This window comes from Pogona vitticeps, chromosome 4 (assembly GCF_051106095.1).
Source record: "Pogona vitticeps strain Pit_001003342236 chromosome 4, PviZW2.1, whole genome shotgun sequence".
Lineage (NCBI taxonomy): Eukaryota > Metazoa > Chordata > Lepidosauria > Squamata > Agamidae > Pogona > Pogona vitticeps.
In genome coordinates, this window is record NC_135786.1 from 165,020,957 (window position 1) to 165,038,514 (window position 17,558).

The window sequence follows — 17,558 nt, forward strand, 5'->3', positions numbered from 1 at the left end:
CTGGTTCTGTATCTGGATTTTAGAGTAGATAGATCACTGGCAAGGAGCCCCTTAACAACTAAATATATTTCATATTGATTTTTATGTTGTAAGCCGCCCTGAGTAGACATGGTCTAGAGGGCCGGGGTATAAATTTAATCAATCAATCAATCAATCAATCAATCTGAGAAATTATGCTAGGCTGCACTAATTACATATTGTCTGTTTGTTTGATTACATGATCAGTTTTATACTGCTCCTTTAGTGAACACACTCTGGGCAGTTTACAAATAAAACTCATAACCCCACACACCCTATAAAGCAATACAAACTATATGGGGGTTCACTGACCTAGATCCAAAATCAATGCATGAAAAAAGCACAGGAAAGAAAGAAAAATATTAATAGCATCTGGGGATAAGTCATCAAAGGCAGCTTTATATAATTCTGACCACTAATTTCCTGAATATCAGGAAAGGAAGAGCCTGCCATACCTCAACTGAAAGCTTATTCCAAAGATTGGGGGCCACCAGTAAGAAGGCCCAATTCCTTATGGTCACCCTTTGGCCTGCCTATGTGTCATACACAGTAGTTTAACATACCCACTTACATTGAGAATTTCAACTGACAGAACACTCATGAAACAAACATGCTGTCAGGATCTGGCCCACACTACCCTGGCAGCTGCAGGATTGGGGCCAGACTGACCCAGGAATGGCCTGGTGTTTGCAGGCTCAGGCCCTGGCCTGTGTAGCAGCTGCTGGGCCACTCATGAGGCTCATCTGGAAACCTGGAGGGAAGGCCTATTTAAGGAGTGGTTCTCCCTCTCAGAACTTGTTTCAACAACAAAGGTCTTTGGCTGTACTTACTGGTCCTAGCTGCTCTTGAGTATTTGTGTTCCAGCATTGCCCCCAGTTCTTGCCCCTGCTCGCCTCCTGCATCTCTGTGTCTGGACTCCAGTGTTCCTGTTCTTGGCCCTATCTTGCTCCCTGCTTACTTCTGCATCTCGGTGCCTTGTTCTGACTCTATGCTCCTGCCTCTGCTTGGTCACAACCAACTGTGCAGTGAGTGTCTTTTGACTTGATACCCTGTGTGGTGAACAGGGTCTTGGTGCCCTTGCCCTGGTGAGAGGCTGCCCGGGATATCTTGGACTGTGACACATGCACTAGAATAGCCAGTCTTAGGCCTATATTACATATGCAAAAACAAAGGAGACAAACATCTTAACTTTGAGCAGAAAGTTAACTTGGGAAATGACATCTATACTGAAAATGTATGCATGCCTATTAAAATGTGCTACTGAATCAATAAGACTCCCTTGTTAGTATGCACAGTACCGCGGTCATGGTGCTTATGTTTCATTTGTGATATTAGTGTGAACACATGTGCAACAACATATTTACGGTATTTCATTTTTATACTACCCATTGCCACTCTGGGTGGTTTACAACAAACACAAACTACCATGGTTCATGCTAAGCTAGCTGTGCGCACATCTCTGCTTCCCTGCGTGCAGCTGTCTTCCTCCTCTGCTCAGCAATTGTGCTAGGTTTTGGTTCCCAAAGAGCCCAGTGCATGTAGGGGTGGAGTTGAAAATTCGGGGGTATATTGCAAATGACATAATTAAAAATAAATTGAACAGAAAATAAAAATATTAGCAGAACTGATACTTTAAATTTATATCCAAAATGATTGAAAAGTGAACTATGACAGTAGGAATTCTGTTTAGTGCTGATGCAAAATCTATTAGTGGTACACATTTCTTTTTGGCTTTATACACAACAATCAACTGAGCACTAAGAGATAGTCTTGTTTCTCCTCAGAGTTGGGAAATATCTGATGCATTCATGAATATCATCTGATTTCACTCATTTGGGAACACAACTCACATGATGACACATCTGCTTTCCAAATAGAAATTAACAAGCAACAATATATGGATATTACTTTTAGTAAGGAATTGGCATACTCTCATTTTAAAGGTTTGTAAACCAAAATAATATTCTTCTTCCCAGATCTGAATATGGTTGCTTCTGATAGATTTAACAAACCAGAGTAATCCTATTTGCTGAAAAAAATACCCTGCTCTTAGCAGCATATGCAAGGGACTTTCTTCCTCCACTAGAATATACATTTATGCTTTTAAAAAAGGAACAGTTGTTATCCACTGTTATACCAGATAATCTGCCCTTCCAAAGGTGCTACACTAGGCTACTGCAAGTAGTAAGGAACTACTTCATATACACACTCTTTAACTCAAGGCACAATAGAAGGCTTCCTGACAGGAAGCAGGTTGACTACTCTAACACTGCATATTAACAGAATAGTTACTTCTGAATGTACAGATGATTTTCTTTTTCCCCTAACTTTTAGCCAGGTGATAAGTGCCATGCATCTTCAAAGATGGAATATTGTGCCCTGCTCCTGGATTCCTAGGTGGCAGTATTGATGATGAGCACAACTCAATGTTGCTTAGAACAACTTTGCTTAGAACAGTGGTTCTTAACCTTGGGTTACTCAGGTGTTTTTGAACTGCAACTCCCAGAAACCCCAGCCAGCACAGCTGGTGGTGAAGTCTTCTGGGAGTTGCAGTTCAAAAACACCTGAGTAACACAAGATTAAGAACCACTGGCTTAGAACACCAATGACAAACTTTCCTGAAATGATTTGACTTGCCAACAGTCATCCATACCTCAGTTAAATCGCACCTTGACTACTGCAATGTACTATATTTATTTATTTATTTATTTATTTATTTATTTATTTATTTATTTATTGGACTTATATACCGCCCCATAGCGCTACAAGCACTCTCCGGGCGGTTTACAATTTTAATTATACAGGCTACACATTGCCCCCCCAGCAAGCTGGGTACTCATTTTACCGACCTCGGAAGGATGGAAGGCTGAGTCAACCTTGAGCCGGCTACCTGGGATTTGAACCCCAGGTCGTGAGCACAGTTTTAGCTGCAGTACAGCGTTTTAACCACTGCGTCACGAGGCTCATGCTACCCTTCATATGTCATGCTACCCTTCAAGAGGATACAGGCTCTTAAAGGTTACCAGTATTTAGACTGTTAACTGGTATCAACATTGTATAGCCCATGAAAAGATACTAGTTGCCAGCTGCTGACCATGCCCAGTACTGTACAGAATGCCAGTTTTAGGCTTCAAAGCTCCAAACAGCTTATGCCTGGCTACCTGAGGGCCAACCTGTCTCATGGAACTATACTTTTTCTTTACCAGATTTTTGTGACTCTAAATTGCCTTGAACATTATGTAGCAGTTGGAAGGTGGAGCATAATTTTAACATGTAGATAAATAATACATTGAGGCAGGAGTGTTGTGCAACATAACGTTACATCAGAATTTGGAGACTATTGAGTTTGTGCTATTTCTGCAGTATGAAAGACCTTCTTCTAACAGCCAGTTTTTTAAAATGTATTTTCAGAGAAGGCCAGGGTACAATCCTATAGGAAAATGTGATGGTTTAAGGATCATAAGAACACTTCCTTTGGAGGTGGAGAGAAAGGTGAGGCCAAGGTATTAGGCACACCTCCTGGGAGAAGGATTTTCAAAATGAAGACATAATCACAGAGGAACCATTATCTCATGCCACCACTGATATATTTCTTGTACTGGTAGGACTGTGAAATGAATCTCAGATGTGTGAACGCAAGCAGCCTGATACAGAAAGATTTGTTGTTTCAGATATGTGGATCCCAAGTGGTTCATAGCTTTATAGGTTATCACTTTGTATTAAGCCTGGAAAGGATAGACAAGAGCAAGTTTGTACCTACACTCGCTTGAAACTGTACAGCTCATATTCTTTTTATGCAAGTTTGGACAGTCTTACTTTCAGTTGTGAAACCTGTACTGTTCTCATTTAAGCAACCATCAGGCACTGCTTTTGAAATATACAGAGAAATCCAATTAGCTGGCATGTCATATAGCCTTTCCAAAACACAGATAAATTTCTTTAAGTAACTACTACAGTCTTTCACCATATCTACCTGACTACCTAGAAAGTCATCTAACAAAACACCTATATTTAAAAGGAATCAAGGGCCGTATCACAGTTGTCCTTTCTGATTTTAGAATTAATGTTTTAATGGGATTTTTTTTGCATCCAACTGTACATGAAATATTGTGTCTTCACTGAATTTTGAAAAAAAAATACTTAGTTAACCAACATCTGAATAAACCATTGCATTTGCTGAAGATCACAAATTCAGATCCCCACTATAAACCAAAGGAACCAAGGGAACTTATCCATACACTCATATCACACATCCTCACTACAGTTATCTATCTATCAAACTAGAGAAGGGCAATTTGTGGTCCTCCATATGTTGTTGGACTACAATTCCCATCAATCCTTACCAGAAGAACCATAGGCAATGGATGATGGGAGTTGTAGTACAACAATATTAACTGCTGGGTAGTGGTTTAGGTCCCTGGCTGTGGAGCCAAAGGTTGTGGGTTTGATTCTCCACTATGTCTCCTTGAGAGGGGCTGGATTCACAGGGACGCTTCCAGCTCTGCAGTTCTATTATTATATCTCAGGGCTCACAGGTTGCCTATCCCAATCTATACTTTCTATGCTGAAGATTACATAGCACTCCATAAATGAAGGATTTCCACTACAAAGGTGTATTCTAGAGATGGGGGTATTTGCATACAAATACGAATATCCCCACACAGGTGGCATTAACAATGGTCCAGTCCCATGGGGCCAGACAGTCCTCTCACTGATCCACCACAGATGATGCAATTCTACAAATGGCTCCAAAGCGTGCGATCCGCTCGCCACTCTTCAATCTTGCAGTAATCTTGTCCTCCCGCCTCCTGTCAGGAGTGGCAAGAGGATTGCGTGCTGCAGAGCCATTGGTAGAATCGCGTGGTCCATGTCCGCAGTGAATGGGTGAGTGGACTGTCTGGCCCCATGGGGCTGGACTCTTGCTAATGCTACCTGTGCGGAGATATTCATATACAAATACCCCCATCTCTAGTGAATATACTAAAAAATATATTTTTAAAATGCACACTTTAACAGGCCACAGTTATAGTTCATATAAATCAAGTTAGCAGAGGCAATGAACATTTGCATGCTTGTACTTATACCCCTTCATGGATTGCTGCTTTGTCATGGCGAAGGGGCTTGAGTAATTCAGAGAAGCTATGGGCTACACCGTGCAGGGACACCCAAGGCGGACAGGTCATAAGGGAAAGTTTTGACTAAACATGATCTACCTGGAGCAGGAACTGGCAAGAAAAATCCATGGACAGAAACAAAAGCTTAAAAGATATGATGCTGGAAGATATCATATTCTCATGCTCCCTCAGGTCGGCAGGTGTGAGAATATTCCTCATAGTACTGAGGAACAGCGGAGAACAAGGACAAGTAGCTCCAGAGCTAATGAAGCGGTTGAGCCAAAGCCGAAAGGATGCTCAGCTGCAGACTTGCCTGGAAGTGAAAGGAAAGTCCAATTCTGCAAAGAAAAATGCTGCATAAGAACCTGGAATGTAGTATCTATGAACCTTGGGAAGCTGGAGGTGGTGAAAAAGGAGATGGCAAGAATCAACATTGACATCCGGGGCGTCAGTGAACTAAAATGGACGGGAATGGGCGAATTCAATTTGGATGATTATCATATCTAATATTGTGGGCAAGAATCCCGTAGAAGAAATGGAATAGACCTCATAGTCAACAAAAGAGTGGAAAAAGCTGTACTGGGATCCAATCTCAAAAATAATAGAATGATTTCAATACGAATCCAAGGCAGTACAAGCTGGATTTCAAAGAGGTAGGGGAACTAGAGACCAAATTGCTAACATGCGCTGGATTATGGAGAAAGCCAGAGAGTTCCAGAAAAACATCTACTTCTGCTTCATTGACTTTGCAAAAGCCTTTGACTGTGTCAACCACAACCAACTATGGAAAGTCCTTAAAGAAATGGGAGTGCCTGATCACCTTATCTGTCTCCTGAGAAATCTATACTGTATGTGGGACAGGAAGCAACAGTTAAAACTGGATATGGAAGAACTGATTGGTTCTAAATTGGGAAAAGAATACGACAAGGCTGTATATTGTCTCCCTGCTCATTTAACTTATATGCAGAATACATCATGCGAAAGGCTGAACTGGATGAATCCCAAACCGGAATTAAGATTGTCGGAAGAAATATCAATAACCTCAGATATACAGGCACTGAGGAGGAATTAAAGAACCTTTTAATGAGGGTGAAAGAAGAGAGTGCCAAAATGGTTTGAAGCTCAACATCAAAAAAGCTAAGATCATGGCCACTGGTCCCATCACCTCCTGGCAAATAGAAGGGGAGGATATGGAAGTAGGGACAGATTTTACTTTCCTGGGCTCCATGATCACTGCAGATGGTGACAGGAGCCACGAAATTAAAAGACGCCTGCTTCTTGGGAGGAAAGCAATGACAAACCTAGACAGCATCTTAAAAAGTAGAGACATCGGCTTGCTGACAAAGGTCCGCATAGTCAAAGCTATGGTTTTTCCAGTAATGATGTATGGAAGTGAGAGCTGGACCATAAAGTAGGCTGACCGCCGAAGAATTGATGCTTTTGAATTGTGATGCTGGAGAAGACTCTTGAGAGTCCCCTCGACTGCAAGGAGACCAAACCTATCCATTCCGAAGGAAATCAACCCTGAGTGCTCACTGGAAGGACAGATCCTGAAGCTGACGCTCCAATATTTTGGCCATCTGAGAAGAGAAGACTCACTGGAAAAGACCCTGATATTGGGAAAGTGTGAAGGCAAGAGGAGAATGGGACATCTGAGGATGAGATGGTTGGACAGTGTCATTGAAGCTACCAACATGAATTTAACCCAGCTCTAGAAGGCAGCAGAAGACAGGAGGACCTGGCGTGCTCTGGTTCATGGGATCACGAAGAGTCAGACATGACTTAATGACTAAACAACAACAGAAGTTATACCTGCCTTTATATCAACCACCCAACAGTACAAGATGTAAATGAACATTAAACCTACTTAGCCTAGACTCAATGAAATCAATGATAAATGTTGGATGTGACTACTCCATCCATTTCAATGTGTCTACTCTAGGAAGGTCTAACACTGGACCTAGCCCATAGTTCTCTTGGCAGTACAAAAAATACCATTTACAGTGCCTAACTCATCGAACAGAATGCTAAATTTAACAGTGCTCTACACACCTCTAATGACCTCTTTGAGCTGCAAGGATAACAGTCAGGTATAAGCATAATGATCCCTTCTGTACCCACGTAAGCTAATTATATTTAAAGTCTTGCTAATCTCTCAAAAACGACAACATATGGTATACTTTGTGGGTTGAAATGTATATGTTCTGATCAGCAAAGATAGTGAGATCTGCCATTTTTTACTTCAAGAATTTTTCTAAGTTTTGCAAAACGTAGGTTGTCTCTCACTAGATCAATTTTATCTACAACCAAGTGTGTATGTTGGTTCTGTGCCATCAATTCAGAACCAAATTATAGTGACCCTAATGGGGCTTTCAAGTTAAGTGAAAGTCAGTTTCACTCCCCAGGGATTAAAACCCTATTTTCCAGAGTCCCAGTCTGTTATTCTATCCAGTAGGTTACATGGGAATCCCAATCAAGTATAAATAACAAACATCTTCAGCTACATAGAATTCCTTTGAAAACATTCTCAGTAATTCAAATGCTGATAGCCTTCATAACAAGAGTTTGTCTAACTTTTGAAAAGCCTTGTAAAGCCAAGATTTCCACTCAAAAGGAGCACTGAAAACTTTCCCACAGAAATCTACTGTGATATTTCTACATTTGAATGACTGAGTCTAGTTCCTTTCTGCTAAGAAGCGAAACTCCAGGAGTTGTTTTCAAAGAAGTAGCCATGTTTGTCTGAGCAAGCATATTAAAAAAAAAAAAAAACAACAACAACAAAAAACAACAACTAAGACTTGATCCACAAAATTCACATTAATATATAACAGTCCTTAAGATGCTGCAATGTTTTTGTCTTTTCCCCCCACCTGACATCCAAAAGTTTAATCAACAGCATCTACAGACACATTACAAAAAGTACTTATGGAATGCAGACTATTATATATATATATATAAAGTAGAAGTATATTTGAGTCTCCCAGACTCAAATATAGTCAAACCAAATCACTTCACCCAGGAACATTTTTAGCAGGAAAGGCAATTTAAGAGAGGTCAAAATCAGATTATTCTTCACAGTGTTCTATAAACAAAAGCAAAAGCTTCTGTCAGGCGTTATTCTATCTGCTACCTCAGGCAGGTAATATTAGGAGTGCCTGTAGAGCAGCTTCCTTCTGGCTGATAATTCCTTTGGATAAACAGACAGTTGGTAGCTGCCTCACTTCACTTGACACCCCATTTAGATAACTTTGAGTCTGGGAGATGTTGCAACAAAAAACAGCTCTCCAGAGCTGGAACTTTTCCCTCCTAATTTCTGCTAAGTTTGAAGCAATGGTATAAGGACAAACCACGTCAACCACTATAAATCTCATCTATTGTGTCTACTATCTGCCTACCATGGATTTAATGTTCTTTAAAAAAAATAAGGGTGCTTTCACTCATTTGGGTGTGTGTGTGCCAGGTCCAATTGTTACTTGAATAAGCAGATCTGGCCACATGCTTTGGTTACATCCAGACTGAATTAATATAAAAAATGCAGCTGCTTTCAGAAGTGCAGGTGCCAGAGTAGTATCAGAAACTAGCCTGGCATACTCCAATATTGCAATTACTCCAATACTACCCAGTATTCTTTGGTCCCCAAAACATATCTGGGCCCAATTCAAAGTCTCAATGAACACAGTCAAAATCATAAACAGTCTAAGTCCAGGATACTTGTCATTTTGTACAGATTACATATTGCACAAACACCCTTCAGTTATATATGATGCTTTTCAAAGAATGTCTAGATCTTTCCCCAAGCCAAAGTACTATGATCTAACATAAGAAGCTAGAGAAAAATTGAGAAATCACAGGGAAATCGCAGCAGAACTAAGCACAGGATGAATAAACAATTACTTCAGATACATATACTTAAGTCACAATAGTTACAATATCCTAAATTTGATACCTATCAGATGTGGAGAGCTACTACTCTCAGAATGTCTGACCATGTTAGCTAGTGCCTATAACAGCTGTAGACCTCTAAGGTATCTCAATGGGCTTATGCTGAAGAAGGCTGCTATTAAACCAGAAGTCACTTGGTATCACATACCAAAAAAAAAAAAAAAAACCCAAAGACCTCCAAGAGTTCTGAAGACACAGAAAAACTTTTGCAAGGCTGGGAATGAGAAGAAGTATATAATTATGGCCACTTACTCAAGATCATCTGGAACCTTTAGCCTACATTTCACTTCCACCTGAGGCTAAATTGATATAAAAGACAGGGTCTTTCCAATCATAAAGCTGGAAAAGGGTAATGCAGCCATCCTCAACAGGGGCCATATGCCCCCCCTGGGGGGAGCAGGCACATTTTAAGGGGTCACAGACTGGAAACAATTCTTCATGCACCACCTTATAAGGTTTGTTATGCAACTAATACAATCCTGATTTGACCTACTATATTTTTCTTTTATACGTGTTTATAGCCATGGCCGAAAACATAGTTGAGGACAGCTGGAGAAATATTTACTTATCCTCTGTTTGAAATTGGATTTAATTGGTGCTCTCCTCCAAAATCTTTATATATTTAATTGGACTTCACTGCTTATTGATACTTATATTGACTTTAGCACTGACTTTAATCCCCTTTATGAGCAATCTCTGGTGACAGAAAATTATTGTATAATTTTTTAAAAAAACATTGATTCCAAATTGACTTTTTCCTTTTGGGTTGGAGTGAGCCATGGATCTAAACAAATGCACCTGCTCAGACAAGTGCAAAGCACGCAGATATGAAAAAGCTTAAATATCTCTGTAGTAAACAAAATACATTGTGTGTTCTATGTAAGTGAATCATCTCTCCTCCTGCTTCCAATCTGTTCCTGTTAAGTCCTGTTTTTGTGGTGTACAACATATCTAGATGACACCAGTACATTGTATCTTACTGTTGCTGTTATGTGCTGTCCAGTTCGAACTGACTTATAGTGACCCTAATAGGGATTTCAAGGTAAGTGAGATACTTAAGGAATTGTTTTACTATTTCCACACACCCAATGAATTTATACCGACCAAAATCCTGTTCAGCTAAAGGTACATGGTGGAAGCTGATGATGTCATCAGCTATCACTTAATACAGTTAACTAAAACTAATTAAAAGCTTCCCGCACTGAAGTCCCCTAGGTCTCCCTTTTTCCCTGGAGAAGACTTTCAGAGCCTTGGGACAGGTGGGGAGAGGCTTCAAAAGTAAAAAATGACCACTGAAAAACCACCTGCAAGATTGGGACTAGTGATCCAGTGGCGATTTTTCACTTTTAAAGCCTCTCTCCCTCACCTGTCCCAAGGCTACGGGAAAAAGAGAGCCCTAGGGAGCCTTGGAATCTAGAATGGTGGCACAGGAAGGATTTACTTAATTTTAATCAATTGTATTAGCATCAGCTGGTGTCATCATCAGCTTGTTATATAATTTTACGTGAACAGGATTTTGGTTATTGTATCTTACAATGATGGCCACTCTTTTAGTTATGCATTATGAAGTTGTTTCCTATTTACGGCAACTTGGGTTTTCAAGTACGTGAGATATTTCAGGTTTTACCACTGTCACACCTCAGTGACTTCCCATGGCTGTGTGGGGATTTGAATTTATGTCTGCTGTGCCCTGATTCAACACTCTTTCTACAACACCCTATTGGCTCTCACTGTCACTCTTCAATCCAAGAATAATGTCATGTATTGCAATAGGGTATCAGCCATGGTAACCCAGTCTGACCACTTTGTACTGTTACAATGGCATAGAAGATTGGGCTTTCACTTAACTGTCTGAAGCATAAAAGGAAATTAAATGCAATGTTTCATACAACTGAACCTGTTTTAAACCGGTACCTCCTTTCATAAAACAAAACAAAAGGAACTGACTGGTACATCCACGGAAGTCCAGATTATAAATGAGAGATGAAGTCTCAGGATGTAGAAATTAGAATCAAGTTCTTTATTCTGAAGTCCTTAAATGGGTAGTTAAAAAGCTCTGGCTCAACATGTTTCAGTGAAGCCTTCTTCAGGAGCTAAGCATAATACAAAACCACATGTTAGATATCGAATCATTCACATTTTCTTTTGAAAAACTGGCTCGAGACTCTCAACTTTACATAAATACATATATTTATACTGAGCACATTAGGCATTATAAAACATATCAGACAGAATATAAAACACATACTGAGCTTTCTTTTCAAAAGAAAATGTGAATGATTCAATAACATGTGGTTTCGTATTATGCTTAGCTTCTGAAGAAGGCTTTGCCAAAACATGTTGATCCAGAGCTTTTTAACTACCCATTTAAAGACTTCAGAATAAAGAACTTGATTCTAATTTCTACATCCTGAGACTTCATCTCTCATTTATAATCTGGACCTCCTTTCATAACCTGATGAAAAAGTTTAGATACAAATATCAACAAAATCAAAATCCAGACAGCACAGTACAGGCCGGAGCGTTAAATACTTAGCTAGAAATTTTAAAACTCTCATGTCCTCCTCCAGTAATTACTTCTATTCCTTTAAAAAATCTATTTTGAAAAAAATGTACCTCTCAAATGATTCTATGCAAAACAGTATGCTCTTATGAGGACCTAAACATAGCAAAGATACACTCAACTTTAAAAAATGCACCGAATGCCCAACAGATATAAAAAAATGAGTTTCCTTCCACATCTTCTCTGCACAATCTCCCCTTCTGACCCTTCATGAAGGAAAAATCTGATCTATTTTTACAGTCTGGTGCATTGGTATTTTGGATAATTTCCAACTGTTCTTTCAGAGCTTCACAAATAAATGCCAGATACTGTATATGAATTGTTTCAGTCCTCTTTCCATGTTAAAATAAAACAAGATGAATCTGCTCATAAGGATGTATAACAGAATGTTAAAAAAACCCACAATTCCAACAATTTACACTGCCATCTGAGAATACAAAATATTATTTAATCTCCAATTAACCATGGATACTATATGAATTCCACAAAAGTGTAGTTCAGTTACAAAGTAACACATGTAATTTTCTGCTTATGCATATCAGCACTTGGTGCTAAAGGTCAATTAATGTTGTTCCCTGGTTACATCACTGTGAATCACAAGAGAATCATGCATCAGAACCCGTTTTTCTTGAGTAGAGGCAAGTTGCAGAAACAACTGATGCTCTCCCAACAAAAGCACACACAAAACTGCACATCTTACTTCAGAAGATTTGGAGGTGTTCCTTTTTACCTGCTTTCTCCCTGTTTGTTGTTTGAAGGTGGAGGATACAACACAGTCTGATTCCCTTCCATCTCCACAATGCACTTGGTATTCAAATCCAGTTCTGGAACACAACACAACAGAGGAGTTCAGGACATTCCCTTACAGAATGATATACACTTCATCCCAGGCCAGCAGGGTTTTTCCTGTTTCTTTCTTCTAGTATCTAGCAAACAACTCCCACTTGTTGCTACGGGTATAGGAAATGATATGGGCGTTGTTCTTAGAAAACACACACACACAAAATCTCAGAGTAAATTGGAGATTAGCAGATTGACCGAGATTCCCCAGAAATGTACAGTATACAGGCATTTTTTTTCTAAATAGAGAATTACACCTATATGAGTTCCCAGTTCAAATCCAGTGTTTCTGGTGGGGTTGCCAGCTGCCTCATGCCACATACATAAGATTACTGCTGTTGTATGCCATGCCCATGCCATGTTCACCCATCACTAATGTAGGATTGAAACATCGCTGTGCAGAAAAGGGTGGGGAGAAGAAAGTCTTCCGTTTTATTTAATCACCCTGATTTTAAGTACAGAGATGAAGGGGGAAATTAAAGAATCCACCCAAGCTGGGCTATAGGCACCTTTTGAAAAATGACAAAAAGGTCATTAAACTCAAACACATGCACACACATTTCAAAGTACAGTCTTGAGGACTAGGAGATTCTACCACCAACTTCTCCGAAGACGGAAGAGGGGAATTCGGGAATTCCTCCTCCCAAGGTGGGAGGTTATCTGAGGAGAAGGGGCCCGAAGAAGAGCCAAGCAAGGGTCCCCACCCAACAAGCGAGAAAACGATCCCCCCCCGGCCCGGTTTTGCATCAAGCGGCGGGGTTTGTCCTGTCCGGGGTGCCTCCACCCCTCTCTACCATCTTCGGGGGGAAAAAAGCGACTCGGCGCTCCAGCGAAAAACATCTGAATCGCTGCCCGAACCAGCAAGAGAGCGAGCGGGCCCCCGTTGGGTCGCCACAGCCTTGCGCCCAAACTCGCCAAAATCTGTGAAAAGCCAAGAGACTATTCTCCCTCTTTCCACCACCACCAACCCCCCAGCCCCACGGAGCCTTCGTCTTTCTCTCCCTCCCCGGGAAAAATAAAAGTTTTCCCAAACTCGCGCTGCCATGCCTCCCGTCCTTCCCCAGCCCATCCCGGCCGCTCTGCAAGGCAATCAGTCCGAGGAGGAAAGGCGGTCTTCCTCGCCCCAGAGGAGGAGGGGGTGAGGTCGGGGGTCAGCCAGGAAGGGGGGGATAGTTCCCCTGATTCTTCCCCCCCCCCCGCTTTCGGCCATTACCTCTCCTGTTCAAGGGCCGGACTCGGACGGCCACTTTCACCTTGGTATCCGACATCTTCGCCGGCGGCAGCGGGAGGCTCCTTCTCCTCCTCCCTTCCACCCGCAAGCCAGCCGGCCCCCAAAGGAACGGGGCTCTTGGAGCCTCGGCTGCCTTCGCGCACAAGCCACGACTCGCCCCTCTCCCTCAGGGGACCGGCGGGAGAAAGCCCCCCCGCCCCGGAGCGCTTCACCGCAGCAGCGGAGGCCGAGGGCGAGAAGCCTCCCACAGCAGCGCCGACAGGGAAAGCGCCGCGCCGGAGTCCATCTCTCGGGGGGAGGGCTGGGGCACCACCAGGCGGGCGAAAGGGAGCCCCAGAAAGCGCGAAGGGAGCCCCAGCACAAGACGGGGAAGATCGCCGGAGGAGAGCGGGTGGGCGGCAGCGCTCCCTCGCCTCAGCCTCGCCGGCGCGACAAGCCTCGCTGCCCTCTTCTTGCCCAGCCCCGCGCCTCCTGCTGCTGCTGCTGCTGCTGCTGCTGCCGCCTCCTCTTCCTCCTCCCCATCTCAACCGCCATCTTCCAGCCCCCGCGGCGGACTCTCCCGCTTTCGCCTCCCTCCCTCCCTCTCCCCTCCTGCTGCCGAGAATCCAGGCTCCCGGAGAGGGAGGTGGATAAGTCGGAGAACGACGGAGATAGTCGATCGCCTTCGGCACAGAGGAAGGCGGAGGGGGGGGACGTTCACAGACGGAGTCGGAAGGCGCACCTAACGGTCATGCGCGGACTCGCTCCAGCCTCCTGGAGAGCGAGCGAGCGGTAGATGGAATCCGCGCAAGCGCACATGGAGCTGTTGGGGGGGGGGGGAACTGTTGAGAGATGGCCTGCCGGCCAAGTGGAAGTTCGCCTTTCTGCTCCCCTCGCCCCACGGGGGGCCCTCCTGCTTGTCGCCCCTCCTCGGAGAGGGGTGGGTGATGGTGTCAAGTCGAAGAAAGGAGTGGGAAGTGATTAAAAAGCTCACAGCGCGCTAGGCGGCAAGGCTAAGGTTATAAACCACACAGAGGTTGCTTCTGGAGGAATATGCCGCGGCGTGACCTTGGCGGTGGCGGGGAGGAAACTTGGAATAAACAGGAGACGTCCCTGTTTTGAAGAAGATCCTGGAGTCCTGAATCATGGAGCTAGAAATTAACCGTAACCAGTTTCCCACTGTGTGTTAACACAGGGTCAGGGTTTCATTGTGAATTTCGTTGTATGGTATACTGTGTATATACTTACAATGACAATAAATTATATTATTATTGGAGCCACGAGTCACCACAGTGTAGTAATCATACATAAAACATCCAGAAAGCGAGATAGGGCGATAATCCCACTTGTTGAGGCTACGGAATTGCCTTTAGTCCCAATCTGCCACACAGAACCACCTTAAATTCTGTCAACTGTCTTTTTTTTTTTTTTTTTTTTTTTTTTTGCCTTTCGCTCTGATTTCCTTCTCTCTTCTCCGTTTTTTTTTTCTTTTTTACAAATGGAAGTAACGGGCATCCCACAAAATACTTTTCTCTCGTCAAAAGGTAATAAAGCCTATGGATGGAACAGCTATTGGATCTCCTAATAACAGCTTCCCAGTTCTCCTGGAGTTGCCCTTGCTTGAACGTAAGAAAGAGGTTTAAATGACAAGAGTTGTCACTGACACAAACCTCTGTAGGATTTGCGTGTGAGAAAGAGTGACCCAGTTGTGGTTTCCAACCCACCTGCTGCAGTCTGGTTTCCCAGATTATTCAAAGTGGTTGGCACACATTTATCTCCATAATCCCTACAGCAGTAAATCAACTATTATCTTAGTATTGCTTGTAGGAGGTTGAGGAGTAATCCATGGCCTAAGATCTTGTCATGCAGCTGGGGAACTGAAGGGATCACCCTCTGGTCTCTGCTCTAGGCCATGGGATATAGGGCTGCCAGATTGCTTACAGGTCTGCTTAGAGGCAGCAAAGCATCTCTGTCCATATTGATGAACATTAGTGAGATTTTGTATTGATAGCTGAATTTGCTTTCTTACTTTCCCATTTGTGTTTTGTCTAATACAATGTGAGCCTATATTTTAGCTTGCTGAAACTGCTAAAATTGTAGGTGCTGAACAGGCGAAAGACAATTTGTATTTGTTGGTTTGTTCATGATTGTTGAAATCAGTTTTTCACACTGCATCACAGTAGGAGTAGTGGTCGTAGTAGTTGTTATGTGCTGCCAAATTACTTCTGCCTTATAGCAATACTGTACTATGAATGAGCAAGCTCCAAAATGCCCTGTCCTCAAATGCCCTGCTGAGCTCTTGTAGACTTAAGCCTGTGGCTTCCTTTAGGGAGTCAGTCCATCTCATATTTGGTCTTCCTGTTTTCCTGCTGCCTTCCACCTTTCCCAGCATTATTGTTTTTTTTTCCCCCAGAGAATCCTGCCTTCTCATGATGTATCCAAAGGAGGACAGTCTAAATTTCAAAAAATTTGCCTCCAAAGGTAGCTCAGACTTGATTTGATCCAGGACCCACTTGTTTGTTTTTCTAGCAGTCCAGGTTACCTGCAAAGCTCTCCTCCAACACATTTGAAACAAATCAGTACCTTAGTCTATTTAAGGACCAAGGTACATCTGCACTTCCTATTTGGCTATAAAGCAGGGAGGTAGAATTTGTTTTTTTTCAAATATGAAAAGGAATGTTACAGAGGAGAGCAAAATTCATCCCTTCGCCTGCTTTCCCTCGCTATACTTCCCTCCTTTAAGCCATTTCTTCCCTTTGGGATCATAGTTTAAAGCAGCATAGAGAATGCCAGGAGAAGGGAGTGGAGTTTTCCCCTTTCCCTGTTAATTTCTCTTACTATAATTTTCAACACCTCACCTCTGTGTGCTAGTCAAATGCTTAAGTGTGTGCATGCGCAGAACACTGATTTGTGGTCAGCCCTATCTGGAATTCATTGGAAGGACAGTAGTAATGATCAGACTCTCAGGTAATAAAAATACCGATCAGCCTACTGTGAGCAGATGCTTTGAGAGACCATTCCACGTCCAGAGTTACATCCATAGTTGGGTATCTGTGTATAAATGGCATTTCAAGTACCAACTATGACTTTTAAGCATCTCTTGTCAATTCAGTACATACAGTTAAGACAGGGTTCATAAGTGCAGAGCAAGAAAAGCTGTGTTGTGCCTAACTATTTTGGAAGAATTGATGCAGATGATCACAAATGGTATGCAAGTCCCCATCAGAGAGACTTTAAAGTTAAAAAATAAAAAAGCCAAACTCACATTCTAATCTGTAATTAAAACTAATCTCCATGAGAAGAATATTTGGAGGAGATCTGTGGTACTGGTTTTTTTTGGATGAATGCTACTTGCCAAGTCATTAAAATATGTAAGACTTTCTGAGGTCCCTGCTAAGACAGTAACAAAGAACTATCCTTATTTTTCTAATCCAACAAATGTAAACAGATTTTTGAAAGAAACATACACATGACTGTCTCAGGCAACAGAAAAGAGAATGGGAGATTTCTTTAATCCAGGCTTTTATAAATTTTATAAAAGCCACTGAGGTGCTGTGTTTCATGATAGGCAAATAGGAACAATAAACCATGCTTGTGCTCCCTCTCCCTCCCTCCCACCCTCTTTGTGTGTGTGTGTGTGTGTGTGTGTGTGTGTGTGTGTATGTGTATGAGAGAGAGAGAGAGAGAGAAACACAAGGATACTGACATTCTGTATATTTTTTTCTGCTAATGCAAGAAATGATATTAAGTTTTAACATTAAATCAGATACTCCAGTCTCCTAGCATGTGAGGCTCCTCTGCCCTACTTACTGGAGTTCTTTTCCCTACAAACTGTTCCAGAACTAAGAAATGAATTGCTTATCCCTAAAAA

General features: G+C 42.2%; 1 protein-coding gene across 7 annotated transcripts in view; it reads right to left on the minus strand.

Annotated features, from left to right (window-relative positions):
* The window catches only part of KIF13A (kinesin family member 13A), a 90,104-nt gene extending 76,218 nt beyond the window's left edge, over positions 1 to 13,886 (minus strand). For all 7 annotated transcript variants that reach the window (XR_013545217.1, XR_013545216.1, XR_013545215.1 and 4 more), the window contains exons 1-2: positions 13,691 to 13,886; positions 12,368 to 12,461 (exon numbers count right to left, since the gene is read on the minus strand). Coding sequence is in view for 4 of the 7 variants with exons in the window: in XM_020798584.3 (XP_020654243.3) it covers positions 12,368 to 12,461; positions 13,691 to 13,745 (149 nt within the window). In the remaining 3 variants the exon portion in view is untranslated. The remainder of the gene's footprint in view (positions 1 to 12,367; positions 12,462 to 13,690) is intronic.
* Between the last annotated feature and the right edge of the window lie 3,672 nt (positions 13,887 to 17,558).